The following is a 17,882-nucleotide window of genomic DNA, read 5'->3' as shown; positions in this document are numbered from 1 at the left end:
ATCAGGGCCCTGGGGTAGAGGAGACCGGCGGCTCCGTGGCGAGGGGCGGCTGCGGCGGAGCGCGCGGCCCAACGGTGGAAGGGCTCGCACAAATGAATTACGGAAGCAGTGGATATTATAGCGATCCGAACACGGCCATCCGAGTTACTTAAATGTTTGCCGAGCTAACGACTTCGCAGCGGCGCAGCAGGTGCTGTCGCCGTTATAATTATTATGCCGCGCGGAGCGAGCGAGCGGAGGCTCTTTCCTGCCGCCGGTGGGTAGATTTTCGAGGATTCGTCGACGGGCAGCCACGGGTTAATCGTTCCTTGGACCTCGCACACGAAATCGACGTGAACGACGACAATATTTCTTGCTGTCGTTGGCTGCAATCCTTGGTGCATTTTGTCCACATTGCTACGCGTTCGACGAAAGTAATCGCAGTTCTCTGTTGTTCATACAATAACCGAAATAATTCGGTGATTTTTTGAGGTCTTTTTTTCTGCTTTGCTTTAGTTTATCAAGCTTTAAATGCGACTAGAACTTTTTACGATTTTTATTATATTATTTATCACTTCTGTTTTGGTTATGATTCTATGTATATAGCTAGAATAAGTACGCTGTAATAAATATTAAGATTGCTTTAGTTACTGCCGAATTTTAACAGTGCTCAATATATTACTCGAAACGTTTTGCATATATCAATATTTTTTACCATTTAATAAGAAGTGAGAGTCGTGATGAATCGATATAATAATGAACGCAGAATCGAGCCATATTTATGAGAATTCTGTCTATTAATTCCGAGATGCAATTAATAGACAGAATTCTTATATATTTATACCAAGATGCAATTAGTAGACAGAATTCTTATATATTAATTCCAAGATGCAATTAATAGACATAAAATGGAAATATAATACGAGTCAGAAAATTCTTTGAAATTCGCAGTTAAACCGGCATCGAGCGCAAAGGGTTAAGTTTCCGGCGAGTGAAAGTAAAAAATAGGTTGGCGAGAGAGTATCGGCGGAAGACGACGCCGTCGAATATCGATCAGCGCGCGCGCGATCCCAGAAGGGAAAGGGGTACAAATACTGCGGTAGAAGCGTCAGCGTAAACACGCCGCCGCGACTTCTTTCGCTGTTGCGCGCAAACCGTAGTTACCCGCTCGAGTTTTCGTTCTAGCCGAGAAGGCTGAATAACAGGGATAAATAGACGTTTACCGGTCTCCCGTCCGTCGTCCACTCTCCCGGTTTCTCTCCGTCGGTGTGCGCGGTGTCCCAGTGTTCTCTCTGTGTTTTCATTGTAGCGTGGCACCACAACGACGACGACGACGACGACGACGACGGCGACGCGGTTGTTCGGTTCTCCGCGCGTCGTGTTTCGCGATCCGTGCACGTCCTCGCGTAACGTGCACGTTCACCCCGCGAGGAGCCACGTGTGAGTGTGTAACGTAGGTTGCTGGCACCTTGATGAAGGGTTCGCGTGACGAGTACCCTCTATCCGCCGGTATCCTGTCTCTCCCTCTTCGCTGACCCGCTCTCTCGTCCACACCTCCCTATATTCCGCGCCAGCGCGAGGACCTCTGCCTCTGACTCCGTCTCACTCTTACTCTCTCTCTCTCTCTTTCTCTTCCTCTTATTCGCGCGCTCGCTCGCCTACTTAAACTTTGAAAAATACACGAACGGCTGTCACCTTGGTATAATACGCTCCGGCAACGACTACGATTCGGTTCGCGCGCGCGAAACGGCCGTGCCTCGAGTCGTTCTGCTCGTTTTCGCGAGTTCCCTTAGGTAGCTTGTCTGGGGGCAGCGGGTTTTCTTGCGAGCGTTGACCAGAGGCCGACGCCGTGCCGGCAACAACGCCGACGCCGCCGCGAATAAAGAGAAGATAAGGGTTCGTTATTGGGTCAGGTGGATCGGGGATCGACGAAAACTCGTTGATTATACGTTCCGTGGCTGACGGACAGGGCCCTCTGGAACACAGGCCTTTCCTTAAACGATCCGGGCGAATTGCCGCTCTCTCTCTCTCTCTTTTTCTCTTCTCCTCCTCCCCCTCCGACAACGACGTCGCTCGGCTCTTTGCACGCTCGAAAATTGCCTTTGTTCCGTCGCTACGAGATCGAGGTCTACTAGCAAGGACAGCCACGCGAAGAAAGCGACGAGGGACTTCGAAAGGGAGAAAGAAAAAGAAGAGGAAAAAAGTAAGAGAGAGAGAGAGAGAGAGAGGGAGAACTAGCGGATGCTAACGTGGGAAAAGGAGAGGCCCCGTGAACGGAGAAGCCTAGGCTCTCGCGGAAGAATCGGAGGAGCGCATGGCCCTCGGCGGCACCCCGCGGGGCCAGACAATTCCACCTGATTGGTCCGAATTCGTATTGTCACTCGACGGAGTGACGTTTTCGTTTAGCCGAACCGGGGATTTCGTGGCGAGTTTCACGTGCTAACGACGCTATTCGTGCATCGTCGCGTTCTTGATATATTGATCGCCCGGCCAGGAAGAGGACGTCGTGCCTGCTCGACGACACGCCCCGGAATCGTTCCGAAAATCTCTCCTTTCGGCCGGACGATTCTTTCTCGGACCGGGGTCAGCGACGCCGGGGCCGCGCGTCCACGTCGCGTCGTCTATCGACGCCGCGTCGCGTTCCGTCGACTCGTTGCATCGCGTGTACCCTTTCAAGGCTGCGCCGCGCGCTCTGCACAATAAACGCAGCGAGAGCGAACCGAGGCAAACACGCGCGCACGCCTCGGCAACCTGCAACAGCCTTCTTTATTTCGAGCGGCGGAACTTCGAAGTCCTTCGGACCCACTGATTTCTAATTGCTTCGGCTGACCCGCAGCGAATAAGCATCGATCGCCGCCTGTGTTGAACCGGTCGCTTTTTCTACCCTTAACTGTTCGCGAGCAGACCGCGGATCTTTGTGCGAAATATGATAATGTTGCGAAGTAGAAGTGCATTGATTCGCTGAATTATTTTGAATATCGTGGTAATTAGATTGGGGGGTTTTAGGAGAAATATAAGTTGACTGGTGTTGATGCCAGAAATATAAAGAGTGAGAGTAATATAAATTTTCAATCTTTACTGTAAAATATTTTAAATTTTTACTGCAACATACCTGCCACCTTTAATGCAACATATATTTAATATTTTCATATTCAAACAAAACACCACTAGAACTTCTACAATAGAATACAAAATAATTACCGTAACATTCCTTACATTAAATTCTCATCTTCAACTACCTATTTAATTAATTGAACAACATAACTTGCTAACAAAAACTAGCCAACTGACACAAAAACCAATCAAATAAAAAAATGAAAAATACACCCTGCCAATATCTATGAATTAATTCTAATAAAAATTAGTGAAACAGACGCGCCTCGAACCCAAGTTTCTCGCAACAGATTCACGAGGCACCTAACCCGTTATTCCCACCGGGAATGGGTTAATCGGCGAGATTTCAGCCGACGAATCAACAGCGAAGAAATCGGCAAGAACGTCGAACCGGCTCGTTGAGCGAGCAGAACGAGAATCGGCGCGAGCTCGCGCGCATTACGAGTCGCAGGTTTAATGCATGGACAAGGGTTAGGAGAGGAGTGAGCCGAGGTGTGCTCTCCCTTGCGCACAAATATATCTCGTAACGCGGATGCGGTCACGCATCCTTAGAGCCGCGCAGCTGCGGCCTCCAAAGTTTATTAGCATACCTATAAAAATGAGCGCGCTCGCGCGGTATATCCACAAAGGGGCATAAATTGCCGCGATAAATTACACCCGAAACACCCTTAAATATCTCGTAAAACGTCGCTCAATGAAATCCATTAGTTCGAGTTCGTCCGGGGGGCTGGAAACTTCTGTTTGGCCGATGAAATTAGCCTAAACGGAGAGAGAGTCGGAACGTGCCCCTAATTGAAAGGCCTGCCTTTGTTGTCGCGGGTGTTCGATAATTATCGAGCCGGTTAACGGCGGCTAATTGCCGCCACGAAAAATATTTTGAGGGCTGCTGGGAGCACCGGAAGCGATTCACGTGTCTTATTTTTTTTTAGAATAATTATATCGATCTTCCTGGAACAATTAAAATCCATTACACTACGATTTCTTTCGTGGCTGCTTTGATCAACACTTACTTTACTGCTCGACAAGGTATACTGCAATCTTTAAATGTTAATTTAAGATGGAGAGAATTTATCTTCGATTGTAAAGATACGGACAAGGTATCATATTTAGTAGATCTTCCATATCTTTTCGACGAGTTTGTTACGATATTGTAGAGCAAGGGGTTGAACTTTCAAATAAATGAATTAAATTAAATTAAATTAAAAGAACGATAAATTCAGAGCTCCAGTGAACTGCGGTTTTTGCTGCGTGCTGTATTTCTTTATCCGTCCCCAGCCGCTTCGATCGTGATGCAACGGAACACGCGTAATGATACCTTTTCCGCCTAGCCGAGCGGCGTTTACCATAATCAAATTTGTTAATTCCTCGCATATTAATGGGTTACCGGCGTAGAAGTATAAACGAACGCGATTTCCTTCGGCGGGGACACACGCGCGCCGCGCCGCGTTTTTTCGCCTCTCGCCTCGTCCCCGCGGCCGTGTTCGCACGTACTAAATTGCGGCAATTAGGCGAGCCGTACAACTCGAACGGAACGAGAACGCCGCGGTCGAGAACTTTCCCACCTTTTTCACGTTCCGCGGCGTTCCCGCGCGATCCTCTCGCGATCACGGGCGAATCGGTGATGCTCGTCGAAACGGGACAAACGTCCGTTTAGTGGCAATCGCGTCCTCCGCGGCTCGCCTCGCCTCGCCTCGCTTCGTGACGGTCTCGGCCATCTTCCGGTGCACCTGCGCCGCGAAGCGACTGCGCGAGCCACGCGACGAACCTCTCTTCGCCCCCGGAGGAAACGCCGATCCGTTTCGGTTTGGGTTTTGCCCTCGGTCTCGATTTCGTCCTATCAAGTCAGCCGATCGGAAAACTCTCGCCCGTTCGCTTACCGAGGTGATTGCAACGTTTTAGAATAATTTCCGTGATGCCAGTCAGTCATCAACAATTTATCCTGCGGTCTAATTGGATCTTTTTACGATACAAAGATTTCCCTGATTATACAGGGTTTCCCAGGTTTTAATTTTAAAAAATTCTAGTCATATTATTAAATATAGCACTGAAAAGAAATTTTTATATAAATATAGGTTTATCGAACAATAGAAAAGTGGTGTCACATTTGCTGAATTAGCGAATCTTAAACAATATATACAAAAAAGTTTTAATCTCAAAAATGACCCGCCACCCCTGGCGAATTTTTAGACAATTGCAATAAAGGTACGGAATTACAAATGGAACAATGATCGATTGTTTATGAGAACTCTGGCTCGAATAAATCAGCAATATTTATATCGTCTGCGTTTACGTAAGCGGTGATTGCTACCTGGGAATACCAAGAATTTTTAGAGCAGTTTAGAGCAATTTAAAATGCATTAATCTAAGACGAGCCAATGCTCGCAATTACAGCGAACTGGATAGCATTCCACCTGTTTCCTGTGTTTTTTGACGTATCTGTTGACCTCTGAACAACCTATGTTTACATAATAGCTTTTTTATCGTTAGCCGACAAAGCGCGAACATTAAAACCTATGACACACTGTATAAAACGAGAGATCTATGTCTTCTTTTAACGACGTTTATTAAGTGATAATGATGTGACAGTATTTTAATTAATAATAATAGTATCAAATTGCGTTTTAACAGTATGTAAATTCTTCTTGTGTAATGCACTGTGATTTGTTTACTTAGATTTGCTACGACTGTGTAGACATTCGAAGTTTTATTATAATTATTAAAATTGTAGGAATAATCGAAAGACGGCGATGTCTATAGTGAGTTGTGGCAGGAAGCGATGGTACATTATCGTCGAGTCGACCAGCACCGACGTTGCGTCCACCGAGGTGGCAATTTACGAATGGAAGTTTTGGGACAGCCGAGCGCGGGCCCGGGCTCGTTAAACGGCTATTAATCGAAGGAGTTGGGGACGCGACACGGTGTCCGTAGATGCGGACGGAACGATTAGGCGCCGCGGGACACGAGCGTCATAACAAAAGATCCGTAAAATCGTAGGTTTTCCGGAGTTAGTGCCCGATGAAATACAACGCACGGCTTACCTGCCCGTCTTCGTGATGATCATCTCTGTGCCAAGGTCGTTGAACTTGTCCCACAATTCTTTGGTCTCGAGGTGGCACTCGACGTCCCGGAGCTCGTCGGAGTTGCAACTGGTCCTGAGCCGGTGCTTGCGCTCGTGATCGCCGTGCGAGTCCTGGCATTTCCTCGACGACGCGGAGCTGAGATCGTCGGGCGCGTTGTGGACCGGACCGTCGTCGACGCTGCTGCATTCCTCGACGTCGACGTCGACCTCCTCGTCCTCCTCGTTGCCGGACTTCTCGGTGCCCTCACTCTCGCCCTCGCAGTTCTCGACCTCGTCGTCGGCCAGAAGAGATTCCTCCGTCACGACGGTTGCCGTCGCAACGATGTTCACCGGCGACGTTCTCAACCCTGCAACAATGTCCTCCGCGTTGTAAAATACAGTACAAAACGATTTGGAATACTCTGTGATCGAAAATAAAATTCCTTAACGAGTTCATTGAGGAAACACCACGTGTCTGGTAGCATTAGGTTAATATACAATATATAAATTATTGTAATAATATCTGCATTTGATTATTTATTAATCTAGAACTATTAATAGCATTATTAATATTATCAATTATTATTTGTAACTATTTATATATTTATTATATGGTTTATACTAATTAAAGAAGAAACATCGTAAATTGTATAATCGTTTTCGTGATTTTTACGGGGAATATTTCTAAGAAACAGATATCAAGTTTAAGCGAAACTTCTCGCGGCCATTCGCGTATGGAATAATTTTGAGAAATATTTTCCAACAGTATCTCGACACCTGGGTAAACAGTCCAGCGGCGAAGCTGCGGGCCGCCGGCCACCGTCTCGCATCCAATTTCAAAACAAACCACGGCTTTTCAGACATCCCCGACGACTCGGTAAAAAAGTATGGTTCCAACGAACGTTGGATTGCCGTTCGGTTTTCTACGAACCACGGTATAAAAAACGCGCGATAAAAAGCATAATTTTCTCACGAGAAACGCTTGTCATCTCGATCTTCTAAATGTCAATACGGATTTCCAGAATACCGATTTTAACTCGAGACGAATTTCAAGATCTACCTTGCAACTATACTACTCTTGATATTTATGCTAAATAAAAGTTATCGTCGTATGTTGCAATAAAAATTAGTTAAAACGAATTCTTCTTTTTTCCTGAAATTATTTCAGACAGTTTAAAATTATGATAATATTCTCGATATTTCAGATTTTGTCTAACCATATTCATACATAAAATTTGCGGTCTAATTGCAACTATGAATTTTGTAAAAACGCTAAAATAATTCGTCTTTCGACAAAAGAGGATTCCAGTGCAGGCAAGGGATTGTAAAACAATACATAGCGTGTCGTTACGGATCAATACATAAATGTCACCGGTTGGTGGATTTACCATTCAGCGTGAGTCACCGAAGATTTTCACTTGAAACACCTCCATCGATTGTATAACATTGCACGAGGAAGAAAATGACTGATTCGAAGGTGCAATTCTGGCGGAAAGTACATTTCTTTTATTCGAAATAACAGTAAAAACCATTTTTTGTTTCAAATAAACACCTAAAATAATTATTTCAACTGACAATTCAAACCGTTACTAAAAAAAAACTTCATAAAATCATAAACTAAACTTCAGACAGTGTTACATTAAAACGAAACGTCAGGCCCAAAAATAACTATAAAGCAAACTAACACAATATTTAAAATGCCATTTAAGATGTACCAGACTGTGATGACACCGCTAAGATAAGTGTGACAAATCTGCCTCTCAAAAAATATGCCCAGCACCGCTACCATAGTACGAGCGGTCGATCTAAGAACGGATATGCGTGGACCGATCGATCTAGCCCGTGATGGATCACGAGGACAACGTCTTCAGAGTTCCAGCTATAATTTTCATTCGCCCAAGAAATTACACCGCCTCGCTGTCCGTGGTTTCCCACAATAAATTACCATCCCCTCCCGTGGTCGACGAGACGCAAGAAACACGAGAGAGAGAGAGAGGCTCGCGTTTCGGAACGGTCTTGCGAGGAGTGCAACGAGCGAGTCGAAATAAATACTCGAAGCGAGTAAACCGTTTCCGCTGGTCGTCTCGAGTGAACGAAAGGGGCCGAGAGAGGAGGGGGCGCGGAAGAGGGGAGACGAAAGGGAGTCGAAAAGGTGACGCCGTTCTTTATCGACGCATTTACCATTAAGCGTGTCGATTTAACCGAGTGAGATGTACCGGAACGATACGCGGAGTCGAGTGTCGGGGTGTCGGTGGGGCGCGCGGTGCCGGCCGAAGTACAGCGGTGAGAGGGGGAGAGGGCGACGGGGGCCACGGAACGAAGGGCCGGGGGTAATTAATCGAACCGGGCGCGCATCTGCTACGAAGGTGGCGCCTAATTAAACCGTCAGATTTCAAGAAAGCCAATCCACCGCGCCAGTGTACACAATGTTAATTGCACCGGTCACGATACCGATCTGTTAATTTGTACTATTCCGCGCGAACAATGCGTCTTCCGGCCTCGTATCTCAAATTGGATCCGCTACCGATACCGTGCATTTAGGTAGGCTAGCGGGCTCGCGCGACCGCGCCGTGTTCTCCTCGTTTCCCGTGTGTCGCGCGATTCGCGATACGCGGCGCGAGGGGAGAAAAGAAATTGCCTCTGTCGTGTGGAAGTATTATACATATACCTCTCGGTACGGGGAGACCTGGGCGGCCCCGTTCCGTGACCTCTTTGTTTCCAACGATCGCTAATTTCCTGCGAGACGAATCGTGCCCCGCGGTATACATATCCGCGACGGGAATCTTCCCGACGAGCAACGGACGCGGACGGACGGTCTCGGAAACGTTCGGCCGTTACGTCGGCGAGCCACACGCGTGCCCAAACCGGTTTCACGTCAAATTTCCGGCGACGAGGTTTTGACAGCGATGGCGTCGAGCAATTACTTTCACCGTTTCGGTCTAGGGGAGTCCCGGGGGACGTCGAGGCGCGAGGCGACGCGAGGCAACGGCGAGGCGAGGCGAGGCAACGACGCTTCGTTTTTCCTTCTCTCGGCGTGGACAAATATTTGATAGCGCTCAGCGCCTCCGTGCAACCGGTTCTGAACACGATGTCCGCGCACACGTTCGGCACTGTTCCTCGATTTTTCGGGCAATCGCGGGACGGGGGCCGTCGCCGTTCGTTCGCGGGCACCGCCGAAATTATACCTGTTGTTTGGTCGTCGAAAAGCCAGCGGGAAAAAGAGGGAATTTCAGAGTCGCGGTATCCGATGTTGCCGTGGAGTAAACGACGGGGACGCGCAACGTGCTAAAAAAGAAGGCAAGTTAGCGGGGCATCGCGTGCGTCTCCCGGGCCGTTGCGTGCGCTCCCGTGCATCTGCGTGCATCTGCGTGCACGTACGCACTCACGCAGGCCGCGCTCATTGTCATCGGCACTTGTCGCACACGCATGCACCAGCGGTGTCTCTTCGCTACTCTTTGATCTTGCACTATTCTTCCTTTCTCTCTCTCTCACTCACTCTTTTTCTCTTTCTCTCTCTAACTCACTCTCTTTCTCTTTCTCAGATCTCCCAAGCTTTGCTGCCGCGAGTTTCCCTCAACAATAACGATAATAACGCATCCTGGAAGTCTGCTCGCGGAGATTGGAGCCACCAGAGAGCGATAATGCGAAGGGCAGAGCTTTCCTGGACAAACAGAGCCACCGTATGAGCGAGCGCACCGCTGCGCGTAGGCGTGGCTTCCATGCTCTCGCTTTCGACGGTGTCCGGCCGCTGCTCCACGGGGCAATCGCTGCTCGCGGATGTTCTGTATCCACGCCGCGGAACATTCGTTGCTTTCTTATTTCATTCCACTTTTATTCATAATTCTGTCTCGACTCTAGCTTGCGATAAAAACTTTATCAAGGGTGGAAATAGCCCTACATACGCCTCTCTGCATTCGTTTTCAGAGGGACACAGTCATTGAATAATTCATTTTTGCTTACATACCGCACTTCTACATACCTTTCTTCGCTTCGCGTCGCTTTAACAAATCAAGATCGATAGATTAACCTTTTAACATACTTTTAATTTTCAAACTATATAAAATAGAAACTACCCTATTTTATCATAAATGCGTACAATTATAGCAATAACTTTCAAACGGACAAGTAGCGTATTTTATAACATTCTCGAATTATAATACTATTATACTATGCTCATTGTTCTAGCAAACGTGGATGCTTCCACTGCGAAACGAGACCTTTGCTTTTGGGAATAGGATTCGGTTCTCAATTTCTAGTGCAATTTATGGAAACATTGCGAACTGTTTCGGGAGGGACGTAACGACCCGCGATGGCACGATTAGTGTTAACAGGACACGGATTTCGTAGCTCCCATTTCGTCGGAGCAGTCTCCGTCCATTCTCGTTCTGGAGCGACGCTTTGGGGCAGATAACGATAGAGGGAAGGTGATCGAACGCTATTTGTCTCGCTCTCGAGTAGGCGTGGCTTCGTTACACCAGCTTTCAACGATACGATACGAGCCGAAACGAGGAATGCGATTTGGTACAATGAGATTTGGAACGATACGATACTATAGTGCGATGCGATTTGGTACGATACAATACGATACTATACTATAATGCGATGCGATTTGGTACGATACGATACGATACTATACTATAATGCGATGCGATTTGGGACGGTACGATACGATACTATACTATAATGCAATGCTATGCAATTCCATGCTATATGATACGATACAATGCTATGCGTTTCACTGAAATGTGATTCGATGTGATATGGTACGATACGATACCGGATGAGACCAGACAAAACGAGACGAATACACTATACGATACCATAGGGGACCACATATCATACGATATCATAGGAGACGATATACCATACCATAAGAGACGATACACCATACTATACCAAACGACACGACATACCATAAGATAGCACACGAGACGATACACCATCCAGACGACGCGAGACGAGACGACACGAAACAATACGCGACAATACGCGGCAATTTACGAAACTCCCCGGCCGCGATCGTCGCGGGGACTGGTTTCGCGAAACGATCGGGTGCCGCTCGCAATAGCAACAGCAACAGTAACAGCCGGCCGACAGCGGCAAGCATCGGGGAAAGCCTGGCGTTAAAATTAACACCTCGGCCGTGCGTGTTGCGTGTTGCGCCTCGACCTCGACGTTCTTTCACGAACATCACGCGTTCGCGGTTTTCATCTCGAATTCCTGTTTCACCTCCGTAAGCGGGCTCTCCTTGCTCTCTACCTCGCGTCTCTCCGCTCTCCCTCCCTCCCCCTCTCTCTCGCTTTGGGTTCTCTCGCGGGCCTTCGCCCATCAATTCGCCGTCCAGCTACGGCGGACCAACAACGACGACGTCCGCGAGGTGAATCGTGCCGGTAGCGTTTACTCGCGACAATTGTTCGGCCAAGGTGAGTCTCCCTCTCTCTTTCGCTCTGTCTTTCTTTCTCTCTTTTTCTCTTTCGCTTTGTCTTTCTCTCTCTTTCGCTTTGTCTTTCTCTCTCTTGCCCTCCGTCTTTCTCGCTTCCTCTCCGCTCGCTCCCGCGAAACAGCTAGTTTCGTTTTGCCGGCACGAATCACGATCGTAATGGGCACATACGCGACCAAACACGATCGCAAAAACAACCTGCTGCTACTGCCCGGTGTGCTCGAGGCGTGCCCGTATATGCATTAATAATGTTCCGCAACGACACGCGAAGCCAGGCGAGGCGAAGCGTTTCGCTAGTACGAACCGCGGCGGCGGGTCCATTGTTGTGTACAACGGCGTTCTCGTTGCACAGAGAGTGGAATAATCGCGGGGATAGTCGCGGTATACCGGGGGGGGGGGGGGGAGATCGCGTGCAACAACGAAACCTCTAACGAAGTCCTCTTTTACGAGGGAACCGCGGATTTCGGCATAGCCGAGGAAAGAAGAAATTGGTCGCGGCTGTTGCGTCTTCATTATTTGACGCTGCTGCTGTTCGCGAGATCAGATTTTGTACGGTGTTCGGGTTACTCGCGGTGATCGGCTATTTTAACCCTTTGACTTTAGATTAACAATTGCTTCTTCGAGGAAAAAGAAATATTTCTTTTCGGAATTAGATGGGGTTTGATCACTTTGTAATAGTTTAACACTATATTTTGAGAAGTTATTAACGACGAAGAAGTAATTAACTAAAATAAGTTGAATTAAACTAAAGTAATTTAAATTGCATTACATTAAATTATATTGCTTTAAATTAAATTAAATAGCCTTAAATTAAGTTGGATTAAACCACCTTAAATCAAATCGAATTAAATTAATTCACCTTAAATTAAATTGAATTAAATCGCCCTAAATCAAAGTTCCTTCTATTTATTTAAACACACAGCTGAACGCCTTATTTTGCGATAACGAAACAAAATTATACCTAACTTCGTCAAACTCGTCGCCACCGTCTCCATCCGAATGAACTAGAGAAAGGGTCAGCCGCGTTAAACCTCGACGAGTGGAATGAATTAATTAGCGTAGAAGCGAGAGGAATGGCAGGTCGTGGGGCTATCGGGAGCAGAGTTCAGTCATAATGCAATAGACCGAGGAAAAATAGTAAGCGACTTGGATTAACCTGCCGCGTGTAGAAACGATCCGCCGACGATATTTCAAGCTAGGTTGTTGGAAATATTTCATGTAAATTTGCCCCGCGAGAGACGACGTGAAACTATAGAAAGAAACCAAAATGGTATCGCTATGACGATTTCTTAAAAGATTGCGAAAAAATTGCTGAAGACTAATAAAAACGACTGTCATTTGTTCCAGTATTTTTCACAGGTTTATATCGCATTTTATCGGTACACCTATATTATATATAATAATATAATCAACCGCAACTCTATACCACTATACTATATTATACATAATAACGAAATCTTCTTCCTTTTCTATCGTCAATGCAGTGGTATTCGACGATGCGACGACGACAAATATTTTAGAAAGGAAAGGGTTAATATACCTAACATACAGCCTAACATATAACTTGAAGAAGACAGTGGCGTGTCTCCGAGCCAGGTAGGGGGTGTCACAAAGGACTTCGAGGTATCGCCTATCGATGCCCTCGCGGCGGATCCATAACGCAGCGCGTTATTCCATCGGAATATCAAATCATATCCCTAGCACCGTAGAAGTCAGACCTTAGGGACACCAACGAAATATTTACGCGTTCCATTAAAGAATTCACGGAGCGCGTCGAAGCAGAATCCGCCGGCGGGTTATCGGAGCGTTTAATTCGTTGCGGAAACGGTCTTGCTGGCAGAATTCGCGACCTCGAAGGGCGGCTACTAAACCGGAAGTATCCGGGCCGATCGGGCCGTGCGGCCCGAAGAGAGAGAGAGGTGGCCCCCATGCACCGTGATCTTAAGGCAAGAAGAAATATGACCGAGCTACTGACGTCAGCTTCCTTTTGCCGCGACCGACAGCCGACCACCCAGAATCCTGTCACCACCCAGCCGTTCGAAGGACGTTGCTCCACAGTCGAAAGGATCGACGGAACACGGGGAGACGGATCCGTGGACCGACGCGACCCTTCCTTCCTTCGATTACTCCGGCCGCTGGAAAAACGAGATCGCCGGGATCGACGGGTTCGAACGGTAGGGGTGCGTTTTGATCGTTTATCGTACGGCCGGGGTATGTACATACGTCGTTGCTCGCCGCCAACTTGTTATTATCGCGCACACGCCACGACCGACGTCAACCCGAATTGATTTCACGTTGCCGCCTCGCTACGTGGCGCTTTTGCACCGAACGGCGTACCAAGAGCGTTCATGTTAATTCCTTCTTTTTTTCTCTCTCTCTCTCTCTATCTCGGCGTTCGCCGGCCGACAGCGCGCCGCGCGATATACGCGCTCTCTCGCGAGACAATGATTACACGCGACGGCAGTACGCGATCTTATGAATCTAATTGCGGGTTGGTATTTAATGTTTTCCACCTCGGCCGATCTCCCTTTCTTCCGCGCGCCCTCTTCCATACTTCGCCACCCCTCCCGTTCTCCCGTTGCCCTCTCCCTCTCTCTCTCTCTCTCTCGCTCTCTTTCTCGCGTTCTTTCTTCCTCCGCCGACACGGCGAAACTTGTTCTTGGGAACGATTAAGAATCTCTAGATTGCCACGGGAGCCGTAATGGCGTCGTTAAGTGCGCTAATGTGATTACCGGCTGAAAGCGGCGAACGGTCGAGCGCTCCGAGACAAAAACAGGGGCAATTTACGTTCCCTCCTCGGAAAATTGGCCGGTCGTCTAACCGCCTTTTTCCACAGACCGGTCTCTCGCCCCCCCGGGATCGTCGAAGTTTTCCCGGATTCGACGCGGATCATCTCGCCGCGCGCGATTCGGTTTTCCCTTCTGTCGACCGAAATTTTCCGTCCGCCGGGGTGCTCGAAAGATAGAGCGCACCGCCGATCGTTAATTCCGGCGCGAACAGGTAGAATTTACGCGCGATCCGTTGGCAACAATTAGCCGCTTTATTTTCTGGTCCGCGCTCCCGTTTTCGGACGCTAATTATCATCGGTTCCTCCCGCCGTCTCCGCCCTCCCTGCGCCGAGCCGCGTCTATTTTTGGTCAGCCGACGCGATGGATCGCGAATTTCTAATTAAACGCGCCGGGTCCGACGGATTAAAGCTTGCCGAATACGCCGCGAGACTTGTTAGAGACTATTTCCGTGGACGCGGAATATGCGCCGTCGAAAAACGCAGGCTTTTGAGGACGCGGTTTCGCGAGAAGCGAAGCTTGATGTGGTTGAGACGCCGTTGAAACCGTCCGACGGGAGAGAACGCGCGGGTTCGGGCTCGCGTTCGACTTGTTTCCACTTCCCACTATCGTCTACAAATCATTAGAACCATTACTGGGAGAGATAACAATAAAATAGTGTCGAAAAATAATTTAGCAATTACCGCACGAATTTTTGAAACACGTAACTGTAACCTAAGGCGCTAAATCGCTGGTCCTATATTAATATCAATATTAATATTTTGTTATTTGTTCTAATAAATAGAACTTTACACGTATATATAAATAAATAAATTGTGGATAGTGGTAAGTATCTTGTAAACCGCGAAACAGGAACCATAGGGAATAATAAGGGTCTTGGCTGCGGTTTTTCGAGGTATTGAAATGGACCTATTATGATTGGACCTCGAACAATAACGATAATACTAAAGGCTATAATATAGTATAAAGTGCCCGGCACCGACCGCAAAAATTCACGCGATACTGAATGCGTTGGATCAACCCTTAATTGGATTTTAGTGACCGCGGCGAGACCCTATTTAATCTGCTATATTTAAGTAGGTTGTCGTTAGTACGCGTCTATATAATTATTTCAGAGTTGTAGAATCCTTTGTTAACTCGGTAATTTGCTAACTATGCGATATTTACTTAAACAATAGCTGGCGATAATTGAAAGTCCGCCGGTTTTATAATAAAACCGAAATTGGAAAATGAAGCGATAACTCTTGCGTGTTCAATTAAAAATTCTTCCAATTTCAACAGATATATTGAATACAAAAATCTGTCAAATAGTTGTTAATATTTGCTATATGGTATTATATAATTTATCTTCTCTTCTTGCTTTTTACCTAGTTGAATTGTGTCAATGAAGCGCAGACATCTCTTACGGAAAAAAAGAGAACGAAAGAAAGAGAGACAGAGAGCATTTCTAACCTCTTATAACCAATAAAACGTTCTAATTAAAATTACAAACCTTAAAATAATTCCCACTTCTAAATAAAATTCCAACAAGTCCGAATAACACACAGTTCTTTAAATACAATATCAATGCACCTCAAAGGCTGTTTAACAAATTATCGTATTCCAAAGGCGTCCGCCGCTGCACCCGTCGCGTTAAGTATGGCCGAGCAAACTCCAGCAGAACGAATAGCTAATTGCCGATAAAAACCGAGGGCGCAAAACTTTGGCTATCGGTTTGATCAACCGCGATCCGCGCTAATTTCGCGTCCGTCGCCGAGGACGTCCGTTAATTCCTGGCAAACGCAACGGTTGAACGAATATAGGAAACACGGCGGTGAGCAGAAGGTGCGAGATTAAAGGCGACACGGGTTAACACGGCTCGACCGCTGCAAGGGACACGGATACGATCTTTATCGCGGCTTTTTTTCCTTACTCGTCCGTAGAAACTTGTCGACACCTAATCCGGCCGGGGGACCAACGTCTCTTTCAAGAAATTGAACCTGTTTGCCGGTTAACTTTTGAAACCGCAGGCGACGCGATTACGGGCGAGAAACGCGAACGAGAAATACAGGCGAGACGAAATGGTGCGCGGAAAGCTGTCAACGAGTCGGACGAAAAGCGTTCGCGAAACTGTCGCGAGATGGGGCCCGGCGAGGGGGTTAGGTTAACCTTGCTATCGGTTGGAAGATGCGCGATGGTTTTGTCTAGGTTAACGCGTTGCGGCGGATCATGAAAGTACTCCTATTTTTTAGGCCTTGTATCCAATCGCGAGAATTTCTTACTAGCTGTCATTTAGGTTATAGACATAACTTGACTGTTGGACAAAGCGACAAAAGTACCGGCGGGCACTGCGTTAAGGTCGCTGGTTAAGCGCAACGGGTCGCTCAGCGTTCGGTTCGCAAGGTCGGCGCCGACTTTCTCTGCGCGAGATGTTATCGGTGCAAGAGTAAGGATGAAAACGAAGAAGACTTACGGTGATCTAGTGCGGAATTGGCGACGAATCCTCGGCCGGTCGGACACTCCAGGTTGGTGTTAGCGGTAGCGGCGGTGTTGCCGATGCCCTGCAGGTGGTAATGCCCGAAGGACGGACCCCTGGGCGCCATGATGGCCGCGATGCTGAAGTCCGTCGCTTTTCCCCTTTCCCCCTTCGTAGGCATACCTTCTCGCGCGACGACACCTTGATTACCAACTTTTCCGAATGTACCTCGGCCCGTTTCGCGGCCCTCCCGCGTCGCCTGCCTCCGTCCCGATCTCTCCTCGGTCGCTACCGGCTGGTCTCTCTCGGTCACTCTCGATCGTTCCTCGATGCGAACGGCTACGGTCGCAGGATCACCACCGTCACTCGCGAGATGACGCGCCGCGACTCGCCTCGGTCGGCCCGATCGTTCCGCGGTCGACGATACGGCGATGAACCGCGAGACGACGACGCACCTCCACTTCCCATCGACTTTCGTTTCGCTTCGTTTTCGCTTGGTTTTGCGGGCGGCCGCGGACAGTCGCGTGAAGGGAAGCTGTGGTACGAGCTTTGCGTTCGGACGACCGGTTTGCGGAGGGGTACGCGTAACAACGGCACGCAGAAAGGTATGGCCCAAGACTAGGATCGTCGCGGAGCAGAACGAACGCGTCTGCGCTGCTCGACTTCCCGAACTCCACTGGGCCGCCGCTCCTCCTCCCACGCGCACCGTTCGCCCCACCAGGCGGACGAGGGTGACGGCAACGGCGCTCGATCCTGGCCGCTCACGGACCTCCGATAACGCGGCGAGGCCCGACGAGACGCGACCATCGTTCGGCAGTGCGTCCGACAGAGAGGGAGAGTGCGCGCGCCCCGAAGGGGCGTGGCCTCGCGCGGCTCGGACGAGGCGGGCAAGCGGCCGAGATGGATACGGGGCTGGTCGCGCTCGACGAACCGACCAGCCACGGCGCGGTACGTGCCGGCCGAGCCGGTGGGCGTGTCCCACGTCGCTCCCTCATTTCTCCCCTCGCACCCGCTCGCGCTCCCTGTCCCGTGGCCACGCCCACGCTTAAC

The 17,882-nt window shown here is 48.5% G+C and overlaps 2 protein-coding genes across 2 annotated transcripts in view; one reads left to right on the top strand and one right to left on the bottom strand.

The window, feature by feature from the left end:
• LOC144468314 (cdc42 homolog) overlaps positions 1–13,515 on the top strand; it is a 155,290-nt gene extending 141,775 nt beyond the window's left edge. Inside the window, exon 6 of the transcript XR_013493797.1 lies at positions 13,501–13,515. The gene's annotated coding sequence lies outside the window, so the exon portion shown is untranslated. The remainder of the gene's footprint in view (positions 1–13,500) is intronic.
• LOC144468312 (uncharacterized) overlaps positions 1–17,498 on the bottom strand; it is a 54,050-nt gene extending 36,552 nt beyond the window's left edge. The window contains exons 1-2 of the mRNA XM_078177709.1: positions 16,830–17,498; positions 6,132–6,519 (exon numbers count right to left, since the gene is read on the bottom strand). Coding sequence (XP_078033835.1) covers positions 6,132–6,519; positions 16,830–17,013 — 572 coding nt within the window. The 5' untranslated portion in view covers positions 17,014–17,498. The remainder of the gene's footprint in view (positions 1–6,131; positions 6,520–16,829) is intronic.
• Between the last annotated feature and the right edge of the window lie 384 nt (positions 17,499–17,882).

Source organism: Augochlora pura, chromosome 4 (assembly GCF_028453695.1).
Source record: "Augochlora pura isolate Apur16 chromosome 4, APUR_v2.2.1, whole genome shotgun sequence".
NCBI classification, from domain to species: domain Eukaryota; kingdom Metazoa; phylum Arthropoda; class Insecta; order Hymenoptera; family Halictidae; genus Augochlora; species Augochlora pura.
This window is presented reverse-complemented; position numbering and strand designations above follow the sequence as displayed.